The sequence below is a fragment of the Natator depressus genome, chromosome 3 (genome assembly GCF_965152275.1).
Source record: "Natator depressus isolate rNatDep1 chromosome 3, rNatDep2.hap1, whole genome shotgun sequence".
NCBI lineage: Eukaryota > Metazoa > Chordata > Testudines > Cheloniidae > Natator > Natator depressus.
The window spans coordinates 9,434,853-9,460,341 of record NC_134236.1 but is presented as its reverse complement, the minus strand read 5'-3'; the positions used below and the strand labels follow the sequence as shown (position 1 = coordinate 9,460,341).

The following is a 25,489-nucleotide window of genomic DNA, read 5'->3' as shown; positions in this document are numbered from 1 at the left end:
ACTTCCTGAGGAAACTACAATCCATCAGTGATCTTCCTGATAACACCATCCTGGCCACTATGGATGTAGAAGCCCTCTACACCAACATTCTACACAAAGATGGACTACAAGCCATCAAGAACACTATCCCCGATAATGTCACGGCTAACCTGGTGGCTGAACTTTGTGACTTTGTCCTTACCCATAACTATTTTACATTTGGGGACAATGTATACCTTCAGATCAGCGGCACTGCTATGGGTACCCGCATGGCCCCACAGTATGCCAACATTTTTATGGCTGATTTAGAACAACGCTTCCTCAGCTCTCGTCCCCTAACGCCCCTACTTTACTTGCGCTATATTGATGACATCTTCATCATCTGGACCCATGGAAAAGAAGCCCTTGAGGAATTCCACCATGATTTCAACAATTTCCATCCCACCATCAACCTCAGCCTGGTCCAGTCCACACAAGAGATCCACTTCCTGGACACTACAGTGCTAATAAACGATGGTCACATCAACACCACCCTATACCGGAAACCTACTGACCGCTATTCCTACCTACATGCCTCCAGCTTTCACCCTGACCACACCACACAATCCATCGTCTACAGCCAAGCTCTGCGATACAACCGCATTTGCTCCAACCCCTCAGACAGAGAAAAACACCTACAAGATCTCTATCAAGCATTCTTACAACTACAATACCCACCTGCGGAAGTGAAGAAACAGATTGATAGAGCCAGTAGAGTTCCCAGAAGTCACCTACTACAGGACAGGCCTAACAAAGAAAATAACAGAACGCCACTAGCCGTCACCTTCAGCCCCCAACTAAAACCCCTCCAACGCATTATTAAGGATCTACAACCTATCCTGAAGGATGACCCAACACTCTCACAAATCTTGGGAGAAAGGCCAGTCCTTGCCTACAGACAGCCCCCCAACCTGAAGCGAATACTCACCAACAACCACATACCACACAACAGAACCACTAACCCAGGAACCTATCCTTGCAACAAAGCCCGTTGCCAACTGTGCCCACATATCTATTCAGGGAACACCATCACAGGGCCTAACAACATCAGCCACACTATCAGAGGCTCGTTCACCTGCACATCCACCAATGTGATATATGCCATCATGTGCCAGCAATGCCCCTCTGCCATGTACATTGGTCAAACTGGACAGTCTCTACGTAAAAGAATAATGGACACAAATCAGATGTTAAGAATTATAACATTCATAAACCAGTCGGAGAACACTTCAATCTCTCTGGTCACGCAATCACAGACATGAGGGTCGCTATCTTAAAGCAAAAAAACTTCAAATCCAGACTCCAGCGAGAAACTGCTGAATTGGAATTCATTTGCAAATTGGATACTATTAATTTGGGCTTGAATAGAGACTGGGAGTGGCTAAGTCATTATGCAAGGTAGCCTATCTCCCCTTGTTTTTTTCCTACAAACCCCCCCCCCCCCCAAGAGGTTCTGGTTAAACTTGGATTATTGCTGTGCACATTGTAAGATGAGCTATTGCCAGCAGGAGAGTGAGTTTGTGTGTGTGGTTTTTGGAGGGGGTGTGTGGGGGGGGGGGGTGAGAAAACCTGGATTAGTGCTGGAAATGACCCACCTTGATTATCATGCGCATTATAAAGAGAGGTTTCAAAGAGGGATGGGCTATTACCAGCAGGAGAGTGAGTTTGTATGTGTGTCTGTGTGTGTGTGGGGGGGGGGGGGGGGGAAGAGTGAGAAAACATTGATTTGTGCTGGAAATGGCCTTCCTTGATGATCACTTGATGATCTCTTTAGATAAGCTGTTAGCAGCAGGACAGTGGGGTGGGAGGAAGTTTTGTTTCATGGTCTCTGTGTGTATATAATGTCTTCTGCAGTTTCCACGATATGCTATGCATCCGATGAAGTGAGCTGTAGCTCACGAAAGCTCATGCTCAAATAAACTGGTTAGTCTCTAAGGTGTCCCAAGTACTTTTTTTCTTTTTACGAATACAGACTAACACGGCTGTTACTCTGAAACCAATCATAAGCAGAGAACTTAGCCTTTTGGGAGTAAAATGTTGGATTTTATGGCTGTTTTCATGGACCAGTAGTTCCTGTAATTCTAGTTATACACTGTTTGGTGGTAAAGTGTGACCGCTTGATTTGTCAGGTTTCAGAGTAGCAGCCGTGTTAGTCTGTATTCGCAAAAAGAAAAAGAGTACTTGTGGCACCTTGGAGACTAACCAATTTATTTGAGCATAAGCTTTTGTGCTCAAATAAATTTGTTAGTTTCTAAGGTGCCACAAGTACTCCTTTTCTTTTTGATTTGTCAGTAGCTAAAAAGGTTTTTTAGCATAGTTGTTGCCAGGAAAGTTACTGTATTCAACTGGAAAATGGTCTTTCCTCTCTTGGTTGCATGTTGGTTTACAGGTACCCTGTATTCTGGGGGAGCTGAAAGTTGGGTCCAGCTTCTTTAGAAACTTTTGTTAACATGATCAAATCTGGAGTTGTTTATATGATGTATAGAAGCTTTAGTAAGGAGCTAGTAACCCGATTTGTGTATCTGAAAATTCATACTGTATCTGTTTGCAAGGATGGCAGTCTTAACTTCCATGTTGTAGCCAAATTCCAGCTCTGGTAATTGCATTATGTCTACAACAAATGCTGAAGTTTAATATGGCAGCATTGTGTTTGTGTGGTTTAGTTTTACTATGTAGTATTGCTGTACACTGTTAAACAGCTGCATTTCTGAGGTGCATGTGGGATTCCTATATAGTTATAACTTGTTAAATACATTGGGATTCTTTGTAATGAAGACACTATATATGTATAGAAATATATTGTTAATGAAGATAAGTATTCTTCAACAGATATTTCTAATCTTCTGATAGATTTTGTATGCTAATGCTGCAGTGTTTTACATCATGTAGTTGTAAGCATCAGTGATAGGAGACCATTCTCTGTGGTGTTTAATTTTAGCACTGTAGCATTTAACGAAAAGAAGAAACAAACATTGCAAATAGTAAAGATAAAACTAATACCCCGATATCTGGGCCACAAATTTATTTTTAAAGCATAGAGTTATATCATCCCTCTGCAGAATTGGAGAAAGTCATTCAAAGCTGTTGTAGCTTTAAAGTATTAACCTTTATTGTTATAAATTATTCTGACCGAAATGCTGGATTACTGAGATTTGACATTGCTCATCTCAACTTCATGAGTCTAGGATATAAGCTTAAATCACTGTTTGTTATGGGTAATACATAAAATTGACACTCTTGGGTATATTGATGTAATCAAATTGAGTGAAAAATCATTTATGATGCACAATCGTTTTAAAATTCATTTGATTTTTGTTAATTTGTATTCCTACTGGAAATAATTCTGGCATTTTAGTAAACCTAGCAAAGGGGGGGAAATTGCAACATTTATACAATGAGCAGTCTCTCACAGTGGCATTGAGACTAGTCATAGCAGGAAGATTAAAGCTGGCTGGTGGTTCTCTTTTTATGTGGAAAGAGGGGACGAATACCTAGATCCGCCACTCTTCTTTCCCTTCCAATGAGGAGCAGAATTGCAGCTTTCAGATGATCAATAAAATGATAAAAATCTCTAACTATAGTGGATCGAGAGCAGCTACTAAAGTCAAGTCAGAATTGAAATTTGAGTATGGGGAATACGAGATCATAATTAGATTTAAAAAAAAAAAATTTGCTAACCTGTGACAGAGGGTAGGAAGAAACTTTGGACAGGATCAGTGATACTCAGACTGAGGCTCAAGAGCTGCAAGTGGCTCTTTAATGTGTCTCCTGTGGCTCTTTGTAACACATGATATTGAAACACTGTGTGATTTATTAACCAATCAGGATGCTTTTACTATGTTATTGACCAATTGTAGTTGATAAAATAATACTTAAAATAAATAAATAAACAGCACAGTAAATGAAACAATGAATTCACACTACTGTGGCTCTTTTGGGTAATGTTGGTCGCCATATTAGCTCCTGAACCACTGAGGTCTGAGTATCCCTGGATATACTGAGTCAATATACTGAGTACTTGTCCAGAACCAGATCCTTGTGTTGCACATATAACCAGACACATAGGTAGTGAACAGTTTCTCAGTTTATTAAATATCACACTGATAAAACCACCAAAAATTTGATATTCAAGTCCAGTAGTTTACCTTCCCCCACCTCCAACTCTTGTGTTCTTTCCTCTTTTTTTAATTGTTTTGGTTTGCACTGGTATTAAACAGACTGCTGTTTTCCATCTAACACCTGTTATGTTGGACAGCACTAATAGCAAGTAAAGCTGAGTTATTTTATAAACTAATTACTAGTTTATAAAACAGCTGATTGGAATCAGATGAAAGGCAGGAGTCTAGCTTCCACTTTGATGCCTCTGCATTGATGGAAAGTCGGTGGCAACTTAATGACTAATTTTGCACCAATCAGACCCTGATTATTCATGCTGGCAGTGAGTTTATGAGGTTGTGGCTGAATGGATGCTGTAGATGCCATTAACTGTAATAACGGGGAGCTTCTACAACAAAGGCATGTGCTAATAAAATCAATTACTGTTCTCATAAAATATGTTTAATGGCTAACTTGAATAACCTTGTACACTGAAAGTGTATACTGATGAGATTTTATTAAGATTCTCTCTTTGTAATTCATATAGTAGCTGTTCATACAAATAAAGCATATCTATTGGAACCCAGATAAAGCTGCAGGATTTTGAATAGCAGGTCTTTCTGGTTATTTGTTAGTGTTTGCAGTGTGAGCATGCTATAGTTACCTCAGATATTCTAATTTCTGTTACTTTTAGATTGTCAGTTTCCTAGGGCAGGGGTTGTCTTTTTATTGTTTTGAATATCACCTAGTATGGTGGGGTCCTGGTTCATGACTAGGAGGAGTTAACCCAAAGATAATTAAAAAGAGCTGACCTGATTCAGCTGAGATGTTTTAAAATAAGTTAAACCAGTATGAAAACATAGTGGCCCCCTCCCAAATGCTCTGATTTAAAATTTGGCCCTACCATCAACCTTTGAGTTTTGAAAGAAGTGTCAACCTGTGTTTGTTTTATAGTCTTTAGCAAGAGAAAAACTACATCTCAAGGCTGAAGAAAATTTATTTAATAGCTTTAAAGTTATGTTTCCATTTGGAATATTTATGCACATGTGAGAGCATTTTTCTGCATCCTAAAGTGATTTTAGAACATTGGGTGTCAGCTGGACTCCTCTAGCTTTGTCACCTTTTAATCGCTTAAATTTGTAACTGCTGAGGCATTTATGAGCAGCTTAGTGCTTAAGGTTCTGATCCAATGCCCATTTAAATCAATGGAATGACTCCCATTGACTCTTCATGGAGCCTTAAGCAATGCCCATTAGCTAAATGTTGCTCTGCCCTTAAATGAGGTGCTGTCTCATAGTGAGGTGCCGTGATCACGTCAGCTTTTAAAGGCATCATTTCAGCTCTAATTAAAAAGCTAAGGTTTCTACCACCACTTTGACATGGCCCCATTGCAGGTTTTGTATATTTTGTGGTCAAAAATTTTCACCTGAAAACACTTTTCAATTAAAATGTCTTTTTAAGACTAAATATTTTGTTCAAAATGTTGGTTTTTGATGGGAAAAAATGAAATGTTAGTTGCCCCCCACCTTTCTCTTTCTTGTCCTTTTTCCTTTTTTCCATTTTCCTGCTCGAAAAGTTGGGTTGGGAAGGGATTAAAAGGAGGGAATTTTTTTCCCCATTGAAATAACAAAAAAAAAAATATTGAGGAAAATTTTGAAAAACAATTTTTTTAATGCAAAAACATTACCATTTTTTGACCAGCTGCATTCTCTGGTGTATGTGTTAAGTATCATAAATGGCAAGTAGGTGACTGTTAGCTAAATCTATGTTATAAAAATATGAGAGATGCAAGATAGTGAAGCTAGTGCTGTGTTAGAAACCATAACTTTTGACCTTGCCTTTGCATGCTTGATTTCGCAACCTTAATGGTGCATTCATGTATTTGCATTTAATTTATAATACAAATCAATGAGTTTCTAAGTATTTTGACGGGGGAATCACACTTTCTTTTGACATCCGTTCAAACATTGCTGTGAATATTAATGTTGAACCTTATTAGAGGAAGGAATTTTTTTCTGCAGTAGCACCAAAAAACTGATTGAGTGGTTGATTTGTTATTTGTATTTTCTGTATTTCATTGTAAAAGTTTTCGGTGCTCCTTACTGCAATATCTCACTTTTATTTTTGGGCTGCTTGATCATATTACTCCAGCCTCTTCAGATTTCATTTTATGAATTTCCAGACAAAGCAAAATGTCTTTATTTTTCTCTTCAGAGCACCGTGATCTAGTGCTAGAGTGTTGTTCATTAGTTCATTCATAACTGCTTTCTTTTACACATGGAATGCCTTTGAACTCCCACAAGAGGGTGGAAGTCTGTTATTGAAGCATGACTCTGAGTGTCAGGCCTGCTGAATTCTGTTCTTGTCTCACCCAACGCCACATACGAATCAGTGACTGGGTCATTTGATCTTTCTGTGCCTCAGGTTGCCTGTTCCAAAAATGTGTCCAGTATTGTTTACTTGATTCACTGGGATGTTTTATAGCTCTGTTTGTAAGTGCTTTGAGATTATGAAAATTGCTAGCATGTATATGTTTGCAAAGTATTATTACTTTCACTTTTCATGACATTGCTGAGCTGACATCCTATCATCATTTAATTTTGACAATGTGAAATACTTTTGGGGCCATAATGAAAGGTTGGTTCATGGAGACTTTGGGATAAGAGGGTTTCTGTTGAACTGGGACTTGACTGAATCCTCCTTTTGGTAAAAGACTCTCACTTCAGAAAGCCTCAACAGAAAAATTTTTAAAAAACAAAACAAAAAATCTTCCTGAGAACTGTGACTTGTCATAGACTAAGGTTCCAGGACTGAATATGGCTGGATATTCAGTTGATGGCCATCATTGGCGATCTTAGCACCACCAAAGCTTTTGCTGAGCATGTTGTTTGGTGAAAGAGGAGATCCATTTCAATTAGGCTTAAACAGTTTCTTATAGCCTTTATTTTGCATGTTATAAGACAATGCTGTTATCACCTATGAATTACACATAATGCAAAACCAGTTAAGATAAGAAAGGTAATTAATCAAGTTACCTCTTCTGGTGACAGGATGACTCTTTTTTCAAATCTCTGGTCTCTGCTATGTTCTTCCGCTGTGTCTTCTCCACTCTTCTATTGTCAGTCACCTGTATTTTATCCCTTGTTCCCTAACTTTGCACAGACTGTTTACTAAGTTACTTCATTCATGTACCTATCTAAGTAGAACATTCTCATGCATAAATCACAATTACTAACCTAAACTAATACATTTTTGTTTATTCTGTTAAAACTTACTTTTATTTGTCTACTTCTGTCTTCTATCTTGTGCTGTAAACCCCACTGGGTCTATCCAGTACTTACCTTACTTGTCTGCTTTTGTGGCCTTGGATTTTTACTTGTTCGTATATCTTGTAGGGTGAGGTGTGGGGGGGGCACCTGATGTTAACAATTCCCTCATGGCACTCTGCTTTACCCCTCTATTTACACAGACCAAAGATTTTACAAATAAGACACACAAACCAGTTTTAATGGTTTACACAGCCCTGAAACTGTTTCACCTCAGTTCTTAAATGCTGCGTCAGCAGACACATTCAAAAAGCAAAAATTCCATTATATCTTGTTATAATAGCATATATAATATTCATTTCTCTAATATTATTTTATATATTTGACTGACACAGTTCGTTACACAGTTTTCTCACAACATGATCTCTGGCCATGTAGTGGTATTCCTTGGTAAACATGCCTCAGAATTCATTGGTCTTCCATCCTAGTGAGAGTGGTAAATTAGATAGTAGAAAGGATGGTCTTGTTTTTCAGGAACTGTAATGGCACTGACATAATCTGAGTTCTGTTCCCAGCTCAGCCACAGGCTACTTGTGTGACCTTGTACAAGTCACTTATTATATCCTTATTATTATTACGCATCCGATGAAGTGAGCTGTAGCTCACGAAAGCTTATGCTCAAATAAATTTGTTAGTCTCTAAGGTGCCACAAGTACTCCTTTTCTTTTTATTATATCCTGTGTCTCAGTTCATCATCAGTAAAATTGGGATAACATTTTCCTACTTCATAAAGGGTGGTGTCAGATTAAAATCCATTAATGACTGTGAGAACAGATTTAAACATTTTATTAAAGCTAATGTGAAAAAAATTATATAATACATAGGTTGAAAAAAAGTGTGTCTGTACATTTGGGTATAGTGCTTAGATTATCCACAAATACAAAGTTTGTTTTTAAAGTTATATGATACATAGAGTACATAATCAGCAATAACCCAAATTTAGGTGAATAGATTTAACAATAGAGTTTAGATATTAGAATCTGAATACTCGGGTACATCACTCATGAGAAGTTGTACAGAGATTTGGTTGTGGAAAGCGAAGTATATCAATGAGTGGAGATTGTCCCTCAGTAATTGAGAATTAGGTTGGTTGTCCATTTAGAAAATACAGTCCATGAGGAGAGTATTTGTTACTTTCCTGACTGTGTTTCTCATTGGCACTCCAGCTCATCTCTCCTGGTATGTGATGAGAGCCTTGTCAGCACTTAGATCAGAGGTGGGCAAAGTATGGCCCGCGGGTTACATCCAGCCTGCGGTACCCTCCTGCCTGGCCCCTGAGCTCCTGGCCTGGGAGGCCAGCCCCCAGGCCCTCCCCTGCTGTTCCCCCTCCGCCGCAGCCTCAGCTCACTGTGCCCCCCGGCGCAATGTTCTGGGCATCAGCACAGCTGCAGAGCTTCGGCCTGACCCAGTGGTCTGTGCTGCACGGTGGCATGGCTGGCTCCAGCTGGGTGGCATGGCTGCCTGTCCTGGTGCTCTGGGTGGCGCGGCTGTAGCGCCGGCAGCCACTGGTGCTCCAGACAGCGCGGTAAGGGTGCAGGGGGGGTTGGATAGAGGGCAGGGGAGTTCGGGGTGCTGGTCAGGGGGCGGGGGTGTAGATGGGGTCGGGGCAGTCAGAGGGTGGGGAACAGGGAAGTTGAATGGGGACGGGGTCCCAGGGGGCAGTCAGGAAGGAGGGGGGGGTTGGATGGGGCGGCAGGGGGGCAGTCAGGGGTGGGGAGTCCGGGGTTGGTCAGGGGACAGGGAGCGGAGGGGGGTTGGATGGGGCAGGAGTCCCAGGGGGTGAGAAGCAGGGTGGATCGGATGGGGGGGGGCCAGGCCATGTCTGGCTATTTGGGGAGGCACAGTGTCCCCTAACCAGTCCTCCATACAATTTCGGGAACCTGATGTGGCCCTCAGGCCAAAAAGTTCGCCAGCCCCTGACTTAGATAGACAAAGGTGAGATAATTGACTCAGTGCTTCTAATCAATCTTTTAGCTTTGACTAATGACCTTAGTTGTGGTTACTGGAATTTTAGTTGTAGTAAAACAGTATTTCATAACTTTTCTGCACACTATACATGCCTAATGGCTTCCAGTGACCATAGACGTTTGGAGGTTTTCACTTTGGAGCTGTGTACTGGAATTTAGACATGGATAAGTGAGTAGTAGGTGCTGTTTGTTCCACCTTCCCAGTATTGCTCAGCGCATAGGTGACATGTGTTTCAGTTGTTTTTATATTACTATTCAATTGTTGTATCCTGGACATATTGAGAAATCTCTGAGTGTTGTCCACAGAGAGTGACGATAAGCCCATTCCTTTAATATTGTTCTGATTCTGAGCAAAATTCTATTACAATGAATAATATGACTCAGAGACCTGTTGACTTCATAATGAAGTCTGGTGAAATCTGCATCCTCACCTTTTGTGAATTTTTCTGCAGCGATCTTATTCTTTTATTAAAAAAAAAAAAAAAGTATAATCCTCTAAATTTAAGAATAAGTCCTTAGACTGATAAAGATATTGGAAACTGAATGTAAGACCGCCTTTTTAAATTCTCATAATTGTGCTTTTAAAAAAAATCTGTCCTTCTGATGCAGCTTGAATTTTTTTTTTTTTTTTTTTTTTTTTTTTAAGAAGAGAGAGCTTCTGATTTGAAAGCCCCAGAAGGTAGTGCTTTGGTTTCTGATTTGCATTTGTGTTCTGTGTTTACAGGAGTTTTTTGAGAACCCTTCTTTTCGCCCTGATGGCATGAAACTCTACCCAACTCTAGTGATCCGTGGTACTGGCCTGTACGAGCTCTGGAAGTCTGGAAGATACAAGAGTTATTCTCCAAGCACTTTAGTGGATTTGGTGGCTAGAATTCTGGCTCTTGTACCACCATGGACACGAGTGTACCGTGTTCAGAGGTAATTTTTCTTGGTGGGCTTTACTGGTTGATTTTTGTCTCGGCTGTACAAAGAGTTGCTCTGACTGTAGTAAGTTCTTAACTACAATATTTATTTTTTTGTCCTTCTCCATCATTATTGCATTAAAGTTTATTAAAATTGCTGCCAGTCAATGGGTTAAACTGAATAATGTGAGCACCAGAGTTGTCTCTCGAACTCACCTACATATTGCCAGTATTTCAGACCCCTCCCAAATGAGTATCAGGCCAGGATGTGGAACAAATAGCATTGATGGATTATGTCCTCTTGTCTGTAGCTAAGGCCTATATATCCAAACTCTTATTAATGGATCTGTGCTGCAATTGATACTTTCAACTCTTGAATCCTGCTGTCACTCCTCAGGGATGTCATAGGGGTTAGCAAAACTACACTGAGGCCTGGTCTACACTAGAGTTAGGTTGAAGGAAGCTGCCTTAAGTCAACCTATTAATGTATGTGTCTACACTACGGGGTCCTTTATGCCAAACTAAGCTGCCTCTTATGTCAACTTCTGTAATCCACCTCTGCGAGAGCGTAGTGCTTAATTTGATTTTCATGGGTCGATTATGATGTAGTGCAGACGCAGCGTTGTGTAATTCGACTTAATTGGCCTCCAGGTGGAGGCTCACAATGCTCATCTGTGACCGCTCTGGAGATCATTCTCAACTCTGCTGCACTGCAGCCAGGTACACTTGAAACAGACCCTCCTCTGCTAAAGACCCGGGAATTTTTCATTTCCCATTTCCTGTTTGATCAGCACTGGGAGCGTGCCAGCTTGAGCACAGCTGATCATGGAGACTACATGGCGCAAACGTGCTCCAGCCTGGTCTGCACAGCAGGTGGTGGATTGCATCGCTGTGTGGGGAGAGGAGTCTGTGCAGGCAGAGCTCTGATCCAGCAGAAGAAACGCTGACATTTATGGAAAGATCACTTGTGGACTGGGGGAGAAGGGCTATACGAGGGACACACAGCAGTGCCGTGTGAAAATAAAGAACTTCGCCAAGCCTTCTCCCAGAAGGCAAGGGAGGCAAACAGTTGTTCTGGTGCTGAACCCCACACGTGCCGGTTCCATGCAATTCTCAGGGGTGACCCTACCAGCACCCCCACAAGCAATGTGGACACCTCACAGGTGTGTGAGTCTAGGGACAACACGGAAGGATGATATGGTGGATGAGGAAGAGGAGGAGAATGGGAGACAGGTGAGCGGTGGATCCATTCTCCCTGAGAAACAGGCAATATTTTTAACCTTGGAGCCCTGTGGGTCGCAGGACATCACGGTGGCCGACCGTGATGCTGGGGAAGGCACCTCTGATGAGTATACAGTTACAATCAAAGTCCAGTTCAACTTTAGCGGGCACACACCTTCAGTGGTATTGCATGTTTACTGTGAAGAAAAATCGAGGTGCTGTGGTTCTCTGCTTACAAGAGGCCGCTCCAGCTATGCAGAGGGTGGCCCCCGGAAAAGGCTGTTTGTGGACTGGGATAGCCCGGGAATCCTCCATGGATATCTCTAAGAAACTTTCATGGAGGTACTCTGCAATCCTTTGCAGAAGGTTTCTGGGCAGGGCAGTCTTATTTCTTCCACCATGGTAGGACACTTTCCCACGCAACTCCTGAATTAATTCTGCTGGCATCATTGCAGTACACAGCATAGCAGCATAAGGATCAGATCTATACCCAGACACTTGCAGCATCTCCTTCCTTTCTGTCTCTCTTACCTTCAGGAGAGTGATATCACATAGGGTCGCCTAAGGGAAACGGGGGAAGTTCTCCGTAAAAGTGCTCTTAGAAGAAAAACCACCAAACCATGTGGCTGCTAATGTGCCTTTATTGTGCTTGGCATGGGTCAGCAAGTAGTTTAAGTGGCTGATAAGAGACTGGGGCCCCACATGTGAGATTCCGCAATTTGGGAGTGAAAACGTTCCTTCCTGCCCCGTTCGTAAACAGCTTCCCACGGTGCTGTGGGGAGGGATGATTTGTTAGACTAGCTCCCTCTGCTCCCGACATGAGTCTGTCATAAACTTTATTAAAAGTGCGGTCACCCATGACTCGGAGGGGCGGGCTACTTACCATGGCTGGAACAGCAAAATGGCACAGTGAATGGTTACGGATTCTGATTGTTATGGCTTGCACCTAGTGTAATAAGTGGTTTTTTTTTTTTTTTTTTTTATGAAAACGGCCTTGCTATGGAAACATTTTATGCATATACAATGGCCCCTTTCTTTTTTTCCGTGACTCACAGCTGGAAATGCGTCCTTCGGCATGTCATCAACACCTGAAAGGAGACTTCCGCTGATTAGGAGGAGGAGAAAGAGAACGCTGGAGGATATGTTCACTGAGATAATGAATGCCTCCGAGACAGCTGACGCAGGGCTGAGAGTGTGGAGGATTTTACTGTCTGAGAAGTTGAACATGGACATGGAGAGCAGAAAAGCTTCCCATGAGACTGAGTGTGCGGCGCAGGATGAGATGCTTCAGATTATGAGGGGCCAACCAGACTTGTTGAGCTGTCTGGTTGAACTGCAGGAACAGAAGCAGGAGGAGAGAGTCCCTCTGCAGACCCTGGTGGACAGCCAGCCAACATCTCTTGGCGCAGAATCACTCTCCCGGAAGCATTCCCTGAGGTGTGAAAGAAAAGTCCATTATCCCTTTCACTTAACTCAGGGGAGGATACAAAGAACAGAAGGCGCCCATTCTCAGACCTTTGATGATGTCGAATGCGGTGTTATGTTACATAGCTGCAAATGTTTCTCACGTTCCACTTTACAACCCCTTTTCCCCAAGGCTAACTTTTTTTTTCCTGTTCTCCCTCTTTACTTATGTTTGCTGAGCCTATAGTTGAACTGTTCCTTACTGCTGCCCAGACAGCCAGTGTATGGCTTCATGGGCCATGGGAGCAAGGGGTAAGCTGGATCCCCCAGGATAACTATAGGCATCTCAACATCATCAGTGTTCATTTTGTGGTCTGGAAAGAAAGTCCTGGATTGCAGCTTTTTGAGCAGACCCGAGTTCCTAAAGATGCACGTGTCACGAACCTTTCCCGACCATCCTATGTTGATGTCGGTGAAACGCCCCCTGTGATCCACCAGTGCTTGCAACACCACTGAAAATTATCCCTTTTGGTTTATGTACTCTTTGGCAAGGTGGTCTGATGCCAAGATGGGGATATTTGTGCCATCTATCGCCCCACCGCAATTAGGGAACCCCGTCGCGGCAAAACCATCCACTATGTCCTGCATATTTCCCAGACTCACTGCCCTTAGCAGAAGTCAATTAATGGCCTTTCACAGTTGGAGCACAGCAGTTCCCACGGTTGATTTACGTACTCCAAATTGATTCCCCACTGACCGGTAACTGTCTGGCGTCGCAAGCTTCTAAATAGCGGTTGCCACTCACTTCTCCACTGTCAGAGCAGCTCTCATTTTTGCGTTGCTGAACTGCAGGGCAGGGGAAAGCTCTGCACAAAGTTCCTGGAAGGTGGCCTTCCGCGTTTGAAAGTTCTGCAGCCACTGCTTATCATCCCATACCTGCAAAACGATGCGGTCCCACCAGTCAGTGCTTGTTTCACAGGACCAGAAGCGGGCAGCTGTTCTGTGAATTGTGAATTGTTTTTTTCAATGGCTTGCAGCAGGGTTACTTGCAGGACTTCGCTATGTTCCGTGCGGCGGACCCTACTTCAGCTCTGGAAATGCTACAGGAGAAGGCGCGAAGAGTTTGAAATGCTCACAGCAAGAGTGCACAACTGACCAGGCTCTGTGCTTCTGGGGTTATGGCGTACGCATGGCGGTTTTAAGGCGCGAAAACCACTGGGTTGTTTGCCATTGATATGAGAGAGGGAGGACAGTGCATCATGTGATGCCGGCGCAATGTTCCCATTCTCCCCTGCGACAATGTTTTGGTCCCAGGAGGCATTGCCACTTCCCAAAACACACTGCGGCAAATTGCACTTTGGGATAGCTACCCACAATGCACTGCTTTGTGCATCGATGCAGATGCTGCTAGTGAGGACACACTCCATCAAGATAATGAGCATGGTGTGGCCATGCACAATCGACTTAATTAATTTGGAGGCTCGAGGTTGAATTAGATAAAGTCAACTTAATTTTGTAGTGTAGACAAACCCTGAGGTAGCTCCATTCATTCTGTTCAAACTGTGTCCAGAGAATTGATTGGCACCTGCTCTTCCATCTTTGTATCTTTCATGCATTGTCCCTCAGGGATGTGTCCTCTCTCCCATCTTCTACATCTGTATGTCATCATTCAGCTGGCTGTATTTCAAGGAATCCCTGTTGAGGTTACAGGGACAAACCATCCCGATGAGTCGAAAGAATAGTAAACATGGCAAGCGACCAGCTTGGCTTAATGGTGAAATCCTAGCGGATCTTAAACATAAAAAAGAAGCTTACAAGAAGTGGAAGGTTGGACATATGACCAGGGAAGAGTATAAAAATATTGCTCGGGCATGTAGGAAAGATATAAGGAGGGCCAAATCGCACCTGGAGCTGCAGCTAGCAAGAGATGTCAAGAGTAACAAGAAGGGTTTCTTCAGGTATGTTGGCAACAAGAAGAAAGCCAAGGAAAGTGTGGGCCCCTTACTGAATGAGGGAGGCAACCTAGTGACAGAGGATGTGGAAAAAGCTAATGTACTCAATGCTTTTTTTGCCTCTGTTTTCACTAACAAGGTCAGCTCCCAGACTGCTGCGCTGGGCATCACAGAATGGGGAAGAGATGGCCAGCCCTCTGTGGAGATAGAGGTGGTTAGGGACTATTTAGAAAAGCTGGACGTGCACAAGTCCATGGGGCCGGACGAGTTACATCCGAGAGTGCTGAAGGAATTGGCGGCTGTGATTGCAGAGCCCTTGGCCATTATCTTTGAAAACTCGTGGCGAACGGGGGAAGTCCCGGATGACTGGAAAAAGGCTAATGTAGTGCCAATCTTTAAAAAAGGGAAGAAGGAGGATCCTGGGAACTACAGGCCGGTCAGCCTCACCTCAGTCCCTGGAAAAATCATGGAGCAGGTCCTCAAAGAATCAATCCTGAAGCACTTACATGAGAGGAAAGTGATCAGGAACAGTCAGCATGGATTCACCAAGGGAAGGTCATGCCTGACTAATCTAATCGCCTTTTATGATGAGATTACTGGTTCTGTGGATGAAGGGAAAGCAGTGGATGTATTGTTTCTTGACTTTAGCAAAGCTTTTGACACGGTTTCCCACAGTATTCTTGTCAGCAAGTTAAAGAAGTATGGGCTGGATGAATGCACTATAAGGTGGGTAGAAAGCTGGCTAGATTGTCGGGCTCAACGGGTAGTGATAAATGGCTCCATGTCTAGTTGGCAGCCGGTGTCAAGTGGAGTGCCCCAGGGGTCAGTCCTGGGGCCGGTTTTGTTCAATATCTTCATAAATGATCTGGAGGATGGTGTGGATTGCACTCTCAGCAAATTTGCAGATGATACTAAACTGGGAGGAGTGGTAGATACGCTGGAGGGGAGGGATAGGATACAGAAGGACCTAGACAAATTGGAGGATTGGGCCAAAAGAAATCTGATGAGGTTCAATAAGGATAAGTGCAGGGTCCTGCACTTAGGATGGAAGAATCCAATGCACCGCTACAGACTAGGGACCGAATGGCTAGGCAGCAGTTCTGCGGAAAAGGACCTAGGGGTGACAGTGGACGAGAAGCTGGATATGAGTCAACAGTGTGCCCTTGTTGCCAAGAAGGCCAATGGCATTTTGGGATGTATAAGTAGGGGCATAGCCAGCAGATCGAGGGACGTGATCGTTCCCCTCTATTCGACACTGGTGAGGCCTCATCTGGAGTACTGTATCCAGTTTTGGGCCCCACACTACAAGAAGGATGTGGATAAATTGGAGAGAGTCCAGCGAAGGGCAACAAAAATGATTAGGGGTCTAGAGCACATGACTTATGAGGAGAGGCTGAGGGAGCTGGGATTGTTTAGTCTGCAGAAGAGAAGAATGAGGGGGGATTTGATAGCTGCTTTCAACTACCTGAAAGGGGGTTCCAAAGAGGATGGCTCTAGACTGTTCTCAATGGTAGCAGATGACAGAACGAGGAGTAATGGTCTCAAGTTGCAATGGGGGAGGTTTAGATTGGATATTAGGAAAAACTTTTTCACTAAGAGGGTGGTGAAACACTGGAATGCGTTACCTAGGGAGGTGGTAGAATCTCCTTCCTTAGAGGTTTTTAAGGTCAGGCTTGACAAAGCCCTGGCTGGGATGATTTAACTGGGAATTGGTCCTGCTTCGAGCAGGGGGTTGGACTAGATGACCTTCTGGGGTCCCTTCCAACCCTGATATTCTATGATTCTATGATTCGGGGAGATTGATAAGCAGAATAGATGGAAGAGGCAATAGCATGCAATCAGCACCCACTCTTATCTCTCCAAGGATCTGGTTGAAATGAGCAGTATGTATGAAGAGCAGGAAGCTGAAGCTGAATCCTGGGGCAGGGGGGAAAAAGAGGGGATGCTAGTAGGGAAGAGGAAACCGAAGGGGTGTCTGCTAAGTGCTTCAGTATTCCCCTGGACTCCTCACTGCTTCTGGATATCCCCAAAGCCATGACCATGGAAAAAATCCTTTTCTATAATAAGACTTCGCCCCTTTCTGATGACTCAGACACAGACACCATGATTCACCCATTCATGACCTCTAGGCCTTATTATTGCAAATGATGAATGATTTGTTGGTGCCCATGAAAAGATGCAAAATGATGAAAATAATAACTGGCACTTAGAGCATCTTTTACTTGAGCATCTCAAAGCACCTTAGACGAGTAGTTGAGGCAAACATCCAAACTAGTTTGGAGATGGAGCTTGATAAATTTATGAATGGGATTGCCTGCAATAGCTGGGCACTGGATTTGATAATCCCGGATGATCCTATGTAAGTATTACCCCCATTTTCCAGATGGGTAAAGTGAGACGCACAGGTTAAATGATTTGGTCAAGACCACACAGCAAGTCAATGGCAATCCAGAATAAAACCTAGGTGTCTACATTGCTAGCTGTGTCTCTGTCCACTGGCTCACGCTGCCTTTTTTTTTTTTTTTTTTTTGTCTGCCTTCCTAGGCAACCCAAACTGCCTAAATATGAAGGTGAAATCCTAGCCCCCTTGAAGTCAATCTCAAAACTCCTAATAATTTCAGTGTGGCCAAGATTTTAGCTCAGGTATCCCGGATTTTACCATTATTTTGTTTCAGAATTTTAAGAGGTCCCGGCATCTCCAACCTGATGCTTTGTCCTTGGGCTATCCAGAATGTGCAGCTATTTGATCCATACAGCCATCCCCAACTATGTAAACAAATATATTCTTATCTGGATTGAAGGGGGGATGGGAGGCCTATTTTTCTCTGTCACCGCCACAAAATACTAATTTTCCATATGTTAATATGCTGATTAGAGGTTGTGAATTATTGTCTGTTCCCCATATGGAAATAGGGGGATCAGATATGTGTTGCTGTGAAAGCTTATTTTTTATTTTTTTGCAATGTCTTATTTACCACATCAGAGTTCCAAAGGTGGGAACGTCTCCACACTGGGTTTTGCTATAGACCAGGGGTGGCTAAATTTACTGGCCCTCCAAGCCGCACATGACCATCTTCAGAAGTTTGAGTACCAGGGTGTGCCTGCCAGGTCTCAGGGCCTTCAGCCTTGCAGGAGGCACCTGCCAGGGCTCGGGGCTTCAGCCCTATGGGGCGGGGCATCTTGGGGCTTCAGCCCCGTGGGTGGTACCTGCTGGCCTGGGGACTTCAGCTCCCTCAGGGTGTGTTGCTTCAGCCCCCGTAGGGCACGCCTGCCAGAGTTTAGGGGTTCAGCCTCCACAGGGCGCGCCTACCGGGACTCAGGGCTTCAGCCCCATGGGGAGCAGGGTCTCTGGGCTTCAGCCCTGTGGGACATACCTGCTGGGGCTTGGGGCTTCAAACCCCCACAGGGTGTGCAGCTTCAGCCTCTTCAGAGTACTTCTGCCGGGGCTGAGGGCTTCAGCCCCCAAGGGGAGGGGATCTCTGGGTTTCAGCAGGAGCGGTGCTTCAGTCCTGAGCCCTGGCAGGTGCCTCCCATAGGGCTGAAGCCCTGAGACCTCCCTCCCCACTGCTCAGAAGCCAGAGACGATGCATGGGAGGAGCATGTGGGGTCATGTCTCTCCCCCCCTCCCTATTTTTGCCAGGGTTTGCTGGCCCCGCTTGGTTAAATGGTGTCGCCAGGCCCCCTCCCTGCACAGCAGCTGCTGGAACCGGTAAGCTGGGAGCTGTGGCCATGGGGAGAGGCAGCGGCAAACAACTGGGAGCTGCAGGGAGAGCCACTGCTTTGACTGCTGCCCCTCCCTGCAACTCCCAGCTGTTTACTGCTGCCTCTCCACATGGAGCTAACACCTGGGAGCTGCAGAGAGGGGTTGCTGAAGATAAGGGGGGGTGTGACGCAAACTGTTGGAGGTGGTGAACCCCCATCTGATAGGCAGAGAATGGAGGGTATGGGGGGCTCTGCAAGCTGCACTTTAACTGTAAAAGAGCAACATGCAGTTTGCGAGCTGTGTTTTGGCCACTCCTGCTATAGACCTAGTGCTAGAAGATATCAGTTGGTTTTATTTGTGTTCCTGTTGGGAAGTACACAACAGCCTGGCCCTTTGGAGCTGCTCCGTAATTGGAAGAAATAGGCAGTCAGTCAGATTATTGCCTTAGCTCTAACATGCCCAGATGAAAATACTGTTCTCTACTCTGTCCTTTAGACTCAATGTGAAGTGCTCATTACCTCTAATTGAAGCTGTTTGAAGTCTGTTATCTTAGTTCTGTCATGCTTTATTTACTCTAAGAAATCAGATGAATAAATTAACTGGCTCGCTAATTGCATTTGCCTTGGTTTTGGGGTGAGAGAGAGTCAGAGGTGAGGAATTTTTCAGAGCCCTTTCTGCTTTATAAAAAGTGCTAATGTATGGCAAACAAAATAAGGGCAGAAAATAATATTCTCAAGGCTTCTGGTGCAACACCCTAATACTGGTAAAAGTGTTACCAAATTTATTTAAAGTGAGTTTGGCATTGGAATGGAATGAGAGCCCTGGAGCCTGAAGTCCTAACTCTACAGAACAGGCATAGCATGGGCAGCAGCAGTGCAAGCTTTCCCTTGTCCTCTTTTTTGCCAATGTACTTCTACTCTTCCTTGCAATAACCACCTGTCAGATTGAGAGTCTCCATGGCTCATTCAGGCCTGGGTGTCTGTGCTGAGATTGCCAAAAATGGTGACTGTTAATGGTGGCTTTTGTGACACATATTCTTAAGGAACTGGATTGATACCTGTGAATAAATTTCACATAGGTCACCAGTCAGCTGTCAGATGGTACTGACTTCTAATCACTTTGATCTCAAAACCTGGTTTAAACAAACTGTTCTACATTGTACAGTTCAATACTCTATTGATAGTTCACGTTTTAATTTTTTTGTCTCCTCTTTCTCTAAAATAAATGCAGAAAGTTAGCAGGGTTTGGTAATGCACGTGGCTAGCAGGCTTGTCTTTCTGTCATCTTTAAAAGACTTAATATGCTCAGAGGTTAACTAGAACAATTTTTCTCCCTCCTCCTTGTAACAACCTTTTCTGTACTTGAAAACTGTTTTGTCCCCTGTCAGTCTTCTCTTCTGCAGACTAAATACCATTTTTGCATGGTATTCATCATCAAACTGAACTTCGATGCAGAAGCCTCAGCCTTGAGAGTATTGGCTGCAGTCTCTTATTGTGCAGGTCTAGAGATACTCAGTTGGGAAGGTGATGTTAGCATGCACACTCCCTCACACACCCATTCTCAGTTTTCCTAGCACTTTTTTTCAGGACTAATTCTTCACCTGGCTAATATGCTGTACATTCAGAACTTCCAAAGACATGTCCCATGTAAACTGCAGCGCCAACTCCAGCCAAAAAAATGGAAAAGCAGGTTTATCTTCTTCCAAATACTCTGCTGGTAATCTTTTCTGGGAGCATAGACAGAAAACAGCCATTGAGGCTTTGGACAAGGGAATAAGTCCCTTCCCTTCTTCCAGTGCGAGCATCTTCAAACTGCCTTATCTCAGCAGGTTTTTCCTCTGAAGTGCTGCTCCTCCAGGTTCAAGTTAAAGATTACACATTAGGAGGAGGCCGTTGCTGCCTCGAGAGTTGGAAGACCAAAGCTGATATTCTCTTGAAAACTATCCAACTCCAAAAATTTCTTTTGATTTTTTTGAGGTTCTGAAGCTTAGGCAGATTCCTCCCCTTTATGAGGAATGCTTCAGGGTGAGCCCTGGTCTGGGGTTGAGCCACCTTAGAAATAATTACTGAAGGATATTCAATAGAACTTGCTGTCCCAGGGACAAGCTTATCCTTTCCCCAAAGTAAAGTAAATTAAATTAAATCAACATTATCTAAGGGGTCTTCATAGCATCAGAAGATGAAGGGTATAGTAGTCCATCTTCTACACACTGGAAAGCTAGAACCAGTTCCATAGAGAGTCAGATATTTTGGTAAGGGCACAAGATTCTTTGTGGCAACAAGTTCATGAGGAAATCAATATTTCAAGTGGAAATACTGAAATCTATCATTACAGCATTATCTTCTGTGGTAGAAAGACCTCAATATTTATGCAAAAATGGTATTCATAATTATTATAATGACCTCTTATGATGTTAGGTTATTATAAACTTGTTTGCATCTTTACTGAATTTTAGGATGTAGTTACAATTGTTATATCCAGGATTTTTGGAGAATATACCAATGCTTGCTGTGAAGACTCTCTGACATGGAGGGTCCTAGAATGGAAATTCACATGTAAAACAGAATTTTTCCTTTTTCCAGTTCTTGAGTATGATGAATATGAAAATAAAAACACATAAATAGCCTATTTCCCAGCATGTAAAAAGTCCTTTCCTGCTGTAAATCCAATCATGTAGCTCTTTCCTCCCCACTACCTCCAGTTGCTAATTGGCTTGGCCATGCTCTAGTTCAGCCAAAGCTACTGGGCTTTGAAACAGGCATTAATTCAGATACCTCCTGCATAACAAAGGATTTAAGATTAGATGATGGTGGCGGCCCATCTGGCCTTATATTTTATGAATATTGTCGTATAAAGTTTTTGTTTTTCCCCTTTGTATAGGGATATCCCAATGCCGCTGGTCAGCTCAGGAGTGGAGCATGGTAACCTGAGAGAACTTGCCTTGGCCAGGATGAAGGATCTAGGGACACAGGTAAAAGATCAGCAACCTTATGCCCAGGAGGAGCTCCCTGCTGACTACACTGTGCAACTGATTGTGTTTGTGAACAGAAGGAGAAAAATGGCAAAATGAGAGGAGTGTGAACTATAGGAGCCAGATTTGCTGCTCAACTAAAGATGACCTGCAAAGGAAAATATTGGGGTTTGTCCTTTTTTTGGTTCATTTTCTGATAGGTAAAGAATACCTCAAAGATTTTTCCAAAAGAGCTGATGTTTTGCTTGATTTCTACATTAAAAATTTAGATTTTCCCTGCAAGATACAGGATGACCAGAGAACTAGGAGGTTAGTGACATCTCGTCTACTAAGGACATTTCTAAAGTGAGAGAGGGACGTTTTTTATGCAGACTGTTTACAACTTTTAAAAAAATTTATTCAACTCAAACATCTAACAGTTGGAAGAAAAGCTCTTTGTGAAGGATTTAGCATCTTTATCCTCCTCAGTAGGGTTGAGAAACCTTCCATGGAACACTTCCAGCAAAAACAGATATGGTGATGAAACTTAATATTCCGGCTATTTCTAAGAATTAAAAAAAATTGTAGGTGGAGGGAAAAATCTCCTTCATACATAACAAAGCAAAAAAAGGGGCCTCAAACCCAATTTTGTTTTCCGTGGCAGGCTACCTTTAAAGAACTGAATTTGTAAACATTTCTACTGTGCGGATGATTATAGGTCTGAACTTACTGGGGCAGAAGCCTGGCAGCTGGTAGTGTGAACAACCAAAACAGTTTGTCACTTTATCACGTGAAGTATAAGATACCAGTGAATTTTCCTTGTATCTACTGGAGGTATAACATTATAAACAAACAGCTTTTTTTAAGGGCCATGATAGTTGGGACTGAATTTCCACAAGAAACCCAGGTATTTTAGGTATGTAGGGTCATAATTAGAGGGTGCCCAGGCTCCTCAGCTCTGCCCTCTTGGCAGTTTCAGCTTTCCCTCTTTGTTCCGTCTCTGTGACTAATAACACTTGGATTACTGATTGGGGCAAAGAGATGGAGGGCACAGTCCTGAAAAATGCTGTGCCCTCTCAGGACTAGGGCCCTTAATGAAGAGCGGGGACTTGTCTGTCTTCTGCATGCCGTTTGTCGAGTCAGGGATTTGTAAAGCAAAGTAGATTTTGTGCATATGACCGTAAAGAAGTCCAGATTTAGCATAATCACCATATAAGAATAAAGCATGCCAGTTTTTATGGTCATACCAAGGTTAAATTATTTCACTGTATATAATATAGTCTGAGTTTGATTATTTTTTAAGGCATTTTAGGGGGTGTTGGGATGCAGATAGTCATTTGGATGCCTTGGAAATCAAGTTCCATGTGGGTGTAGGCTTGACTTTGGATTTTCATGGTTTTTTCTTATTTGTGCTATGAAAACAGTCTGTCTTCAGAAAAGTTTTTCTCCTTGAGACTTCTCTCATGGGGCTTGGTTTGCACTAGTTACGAGAAGAGTTACAAAAGACGTGTGCAAGCTACAATCAAGCTCGCTAACATAGAGTTCTGTCTCTTGTTCCCTCTGACTACCAAGGAGCTGTAAAGTTTTGTAAAGTTCCCTGGCTTTTCTCTGATGCCTTGGACCATTGGTCCCAAACCTCTCACAGTTAGTCCATCCTGTACATCTGTGGGACACTTGACCAGAGAGTTAACTCTCTACCTTCTTATATTCAGGTGTGTCACATGCCAATTTTGGCATTAAAAATCAGTTACCCAGATTTACAAATTGCCTGCTCAAGAGTATCTCTGGCACACTAGGTTAGATTTTTCCAATTCTAGATCTCTCTGGTAAAGGACCTGACAGCCTGGAAATAAGGCATAAATTTTTAACAGTGAGAGTAACCATTGGAACAGTTTACCAAGGGTCATAGTGGATTCTGTATCACTAACAATATCCAATCTTGATTTAAATATTTCCTAAAAGATCTGCTCTAGGAATTATTGTGGGGAAGTTCTATGGCCTGTGGTTTATTATATAGGAGATCAGACTAGAATCACTAGAAGATTGCCATGTTCCCTTCTGGCCTTAGAATCTATAATAATGTTAAGTCTTTCTTGCTCTTTTATATCTGTTGACTTTTCCCCTCCAAGCCCTGCTACTTGCAAATCAAATGGTACCTTTTCTCATGAGATGTAATGGTTGCTCAGTGAATTGATTTTTGTCAGCATGTTTTTACATTTAGCACAAAGTTCTTTTTCTAAGGTACATTAGGGACGGCTCGGTGAGCATTTTTATTTTGAAGTCTATTTATTCAAATTCTACCAGTGTAAGACAGGCTATTTCAACTTAATTTTGAGCCCATGGGGTGACTGGAAATCTTAACGTATTTGAGCTGCATGTATTCCTCTGTTTTATGTAATTTTTCTCTCCCTCTTTCCCTAGTGTCGTGATGTGAGGACAAGAGAGGTTGGAATACAGGAGATTCATCATAAAGTGAGACCATATCAGGTGAGACTTGTTGCGTCCCAGGGAGCTTGCTTCAGACGTGACTTGCTGTGAAACATTTGGTATGAAGGAGTTGGGACTCAGTTGTGCAGCCAGTTTTGCAACAGGCCTGTGTAGCTGGCTCCAGTTTTTCATCTATTTTCACAGCAGATTTATGTTTGTTGTTTAAGAAAATACGTTCACATGCTGAAACTTATGTACCACCATGTTCAATAACGTAGCAATAGCTACCAGTATTTCAGTATTCCTGTTGCAGTATCAGAATCCCCAGTTGACTCAGCTGTCTCCACTCTTTGCCCCCATTCCTTTCTCTTTTCTAGCGAAAAGTGTATTTAGAAAATATAAAAAGCACAATACTTGTAGGTTGAACAGAAAGAAATGTAATTGGTTGAGGTTGTATAATGTGTATATATATTCTTTATTTTTGTCAGTCTACCAATACCTACAATATTATAATAAAATGTGATTGATATCTGAAACAAAAATAATAAAATCAATAAGCCACAATAAAGTGTAACCAGCAAATACATATGGATGTAAATCTCTGTAGAGGATGATGCTTATATAGTGCCTTTCAGTCTAGCATCTTAAAGCTGTTCACACAAATGGATGGTAACCAGTGTTCCCTCTAATTTTTCCCACCCATGTGCGGAATGAATTGTGTTATGTGCACCAATATGGAGGTGATGTGTGACATATCACCTTCATATTGGTGCACATAACAAAATGCATGTGGTGGGGGTGGCGCCAAGGGGTTCGGAGTGTGGGAGGGAGCTCAGGGCTGGAGTGCAGGGGTGTGAGGGCTCTGGCTGCGGGTGTGGGCTTTGGGCTGAGAATGAGGGACTCAGGGTTGGGCCAGAGGGTTGGGTGCAGGGGTATGAGGGCTCTGGCTGGGGGTGCAGGTCTGGGGTGGGGCTGGGGATGAGGGGTTTGGGGTGCAGGAGGGTGCTCCAGGGCTAAGGCAGGAAGAGAGGACTCCTCCAGCCCTCTCTCCCCACAGCAGTACCTGGGCTGCAGGGGAGAGGCGCCTCTCCCTGCCACAGAAGCTCTGGGGCTGCAGGTCCGGGCCGGTCCGGGCTTCTCTGGCTGCTCCACGCTGCCCTGGCAGCATCTGGGTCTGGGTCGCTCTGGGGTCAGGCCATGCTGCCGCGGCTCAGTCCAGGCTGCTCCTACCACACTGCCCCAGCAGATCTAGGTGCCCCAGCCGGTCCAGGCCGCAGGTTGTGTTGGGGCCGGGGGATGGGCACCCTGGATGGGTTCCCTGGAATAGAAGTCTAGTCATCTCACTGGTAAATGCATTATAGAAACAAATTTTATAATGTAAAATAAATTCTATCATAGATTTTTGTTGACTGCTAGTAGACTTCAGGCACTAGCCTCATAGATTCAGTGCGAAACGGGACATGCAGCTACTCCCTCTGTCTTCCTATTACTTGTCCTTTGGCCATTGCAGAAAATATCTTCCAC

General features: G+C 43.3%; 1 protein-coding gene across 3 annotated transcripts in view; it reads left to right on the top strand.

Annotated features, from left to right (window-relative positions):
* The window catches only part of ELP3 (elongator acetyltransferase complex subunit 3), a 150,192-nt gene that overhangs the window by 79,382 nt on the left and 45,321 nt on the right, over positions 1 to 25,489 (top strand). For all 3 annotated transcript variants that reach the window (XM_074947394.1, XM_074947395.1, XM_074947396.1), the window contains 3 exons: positions 10,131 to 10,324; positions 21,469 to 21,559; positions 23,960 to 24,025. In XM_074947394.1, the coding sequence (XP_074803495.1) occupies positions 10,131 to 10,324; positions 21,469 to 21,559; positions 23,960 to 24,025 (351 nt within the window). The remainder of the gene's footprint in view (positions 1 to 10,130; positions 10,325 to 21,468; positions 21,560 to 23,959; positions 24,026 to 25,489) is intronic.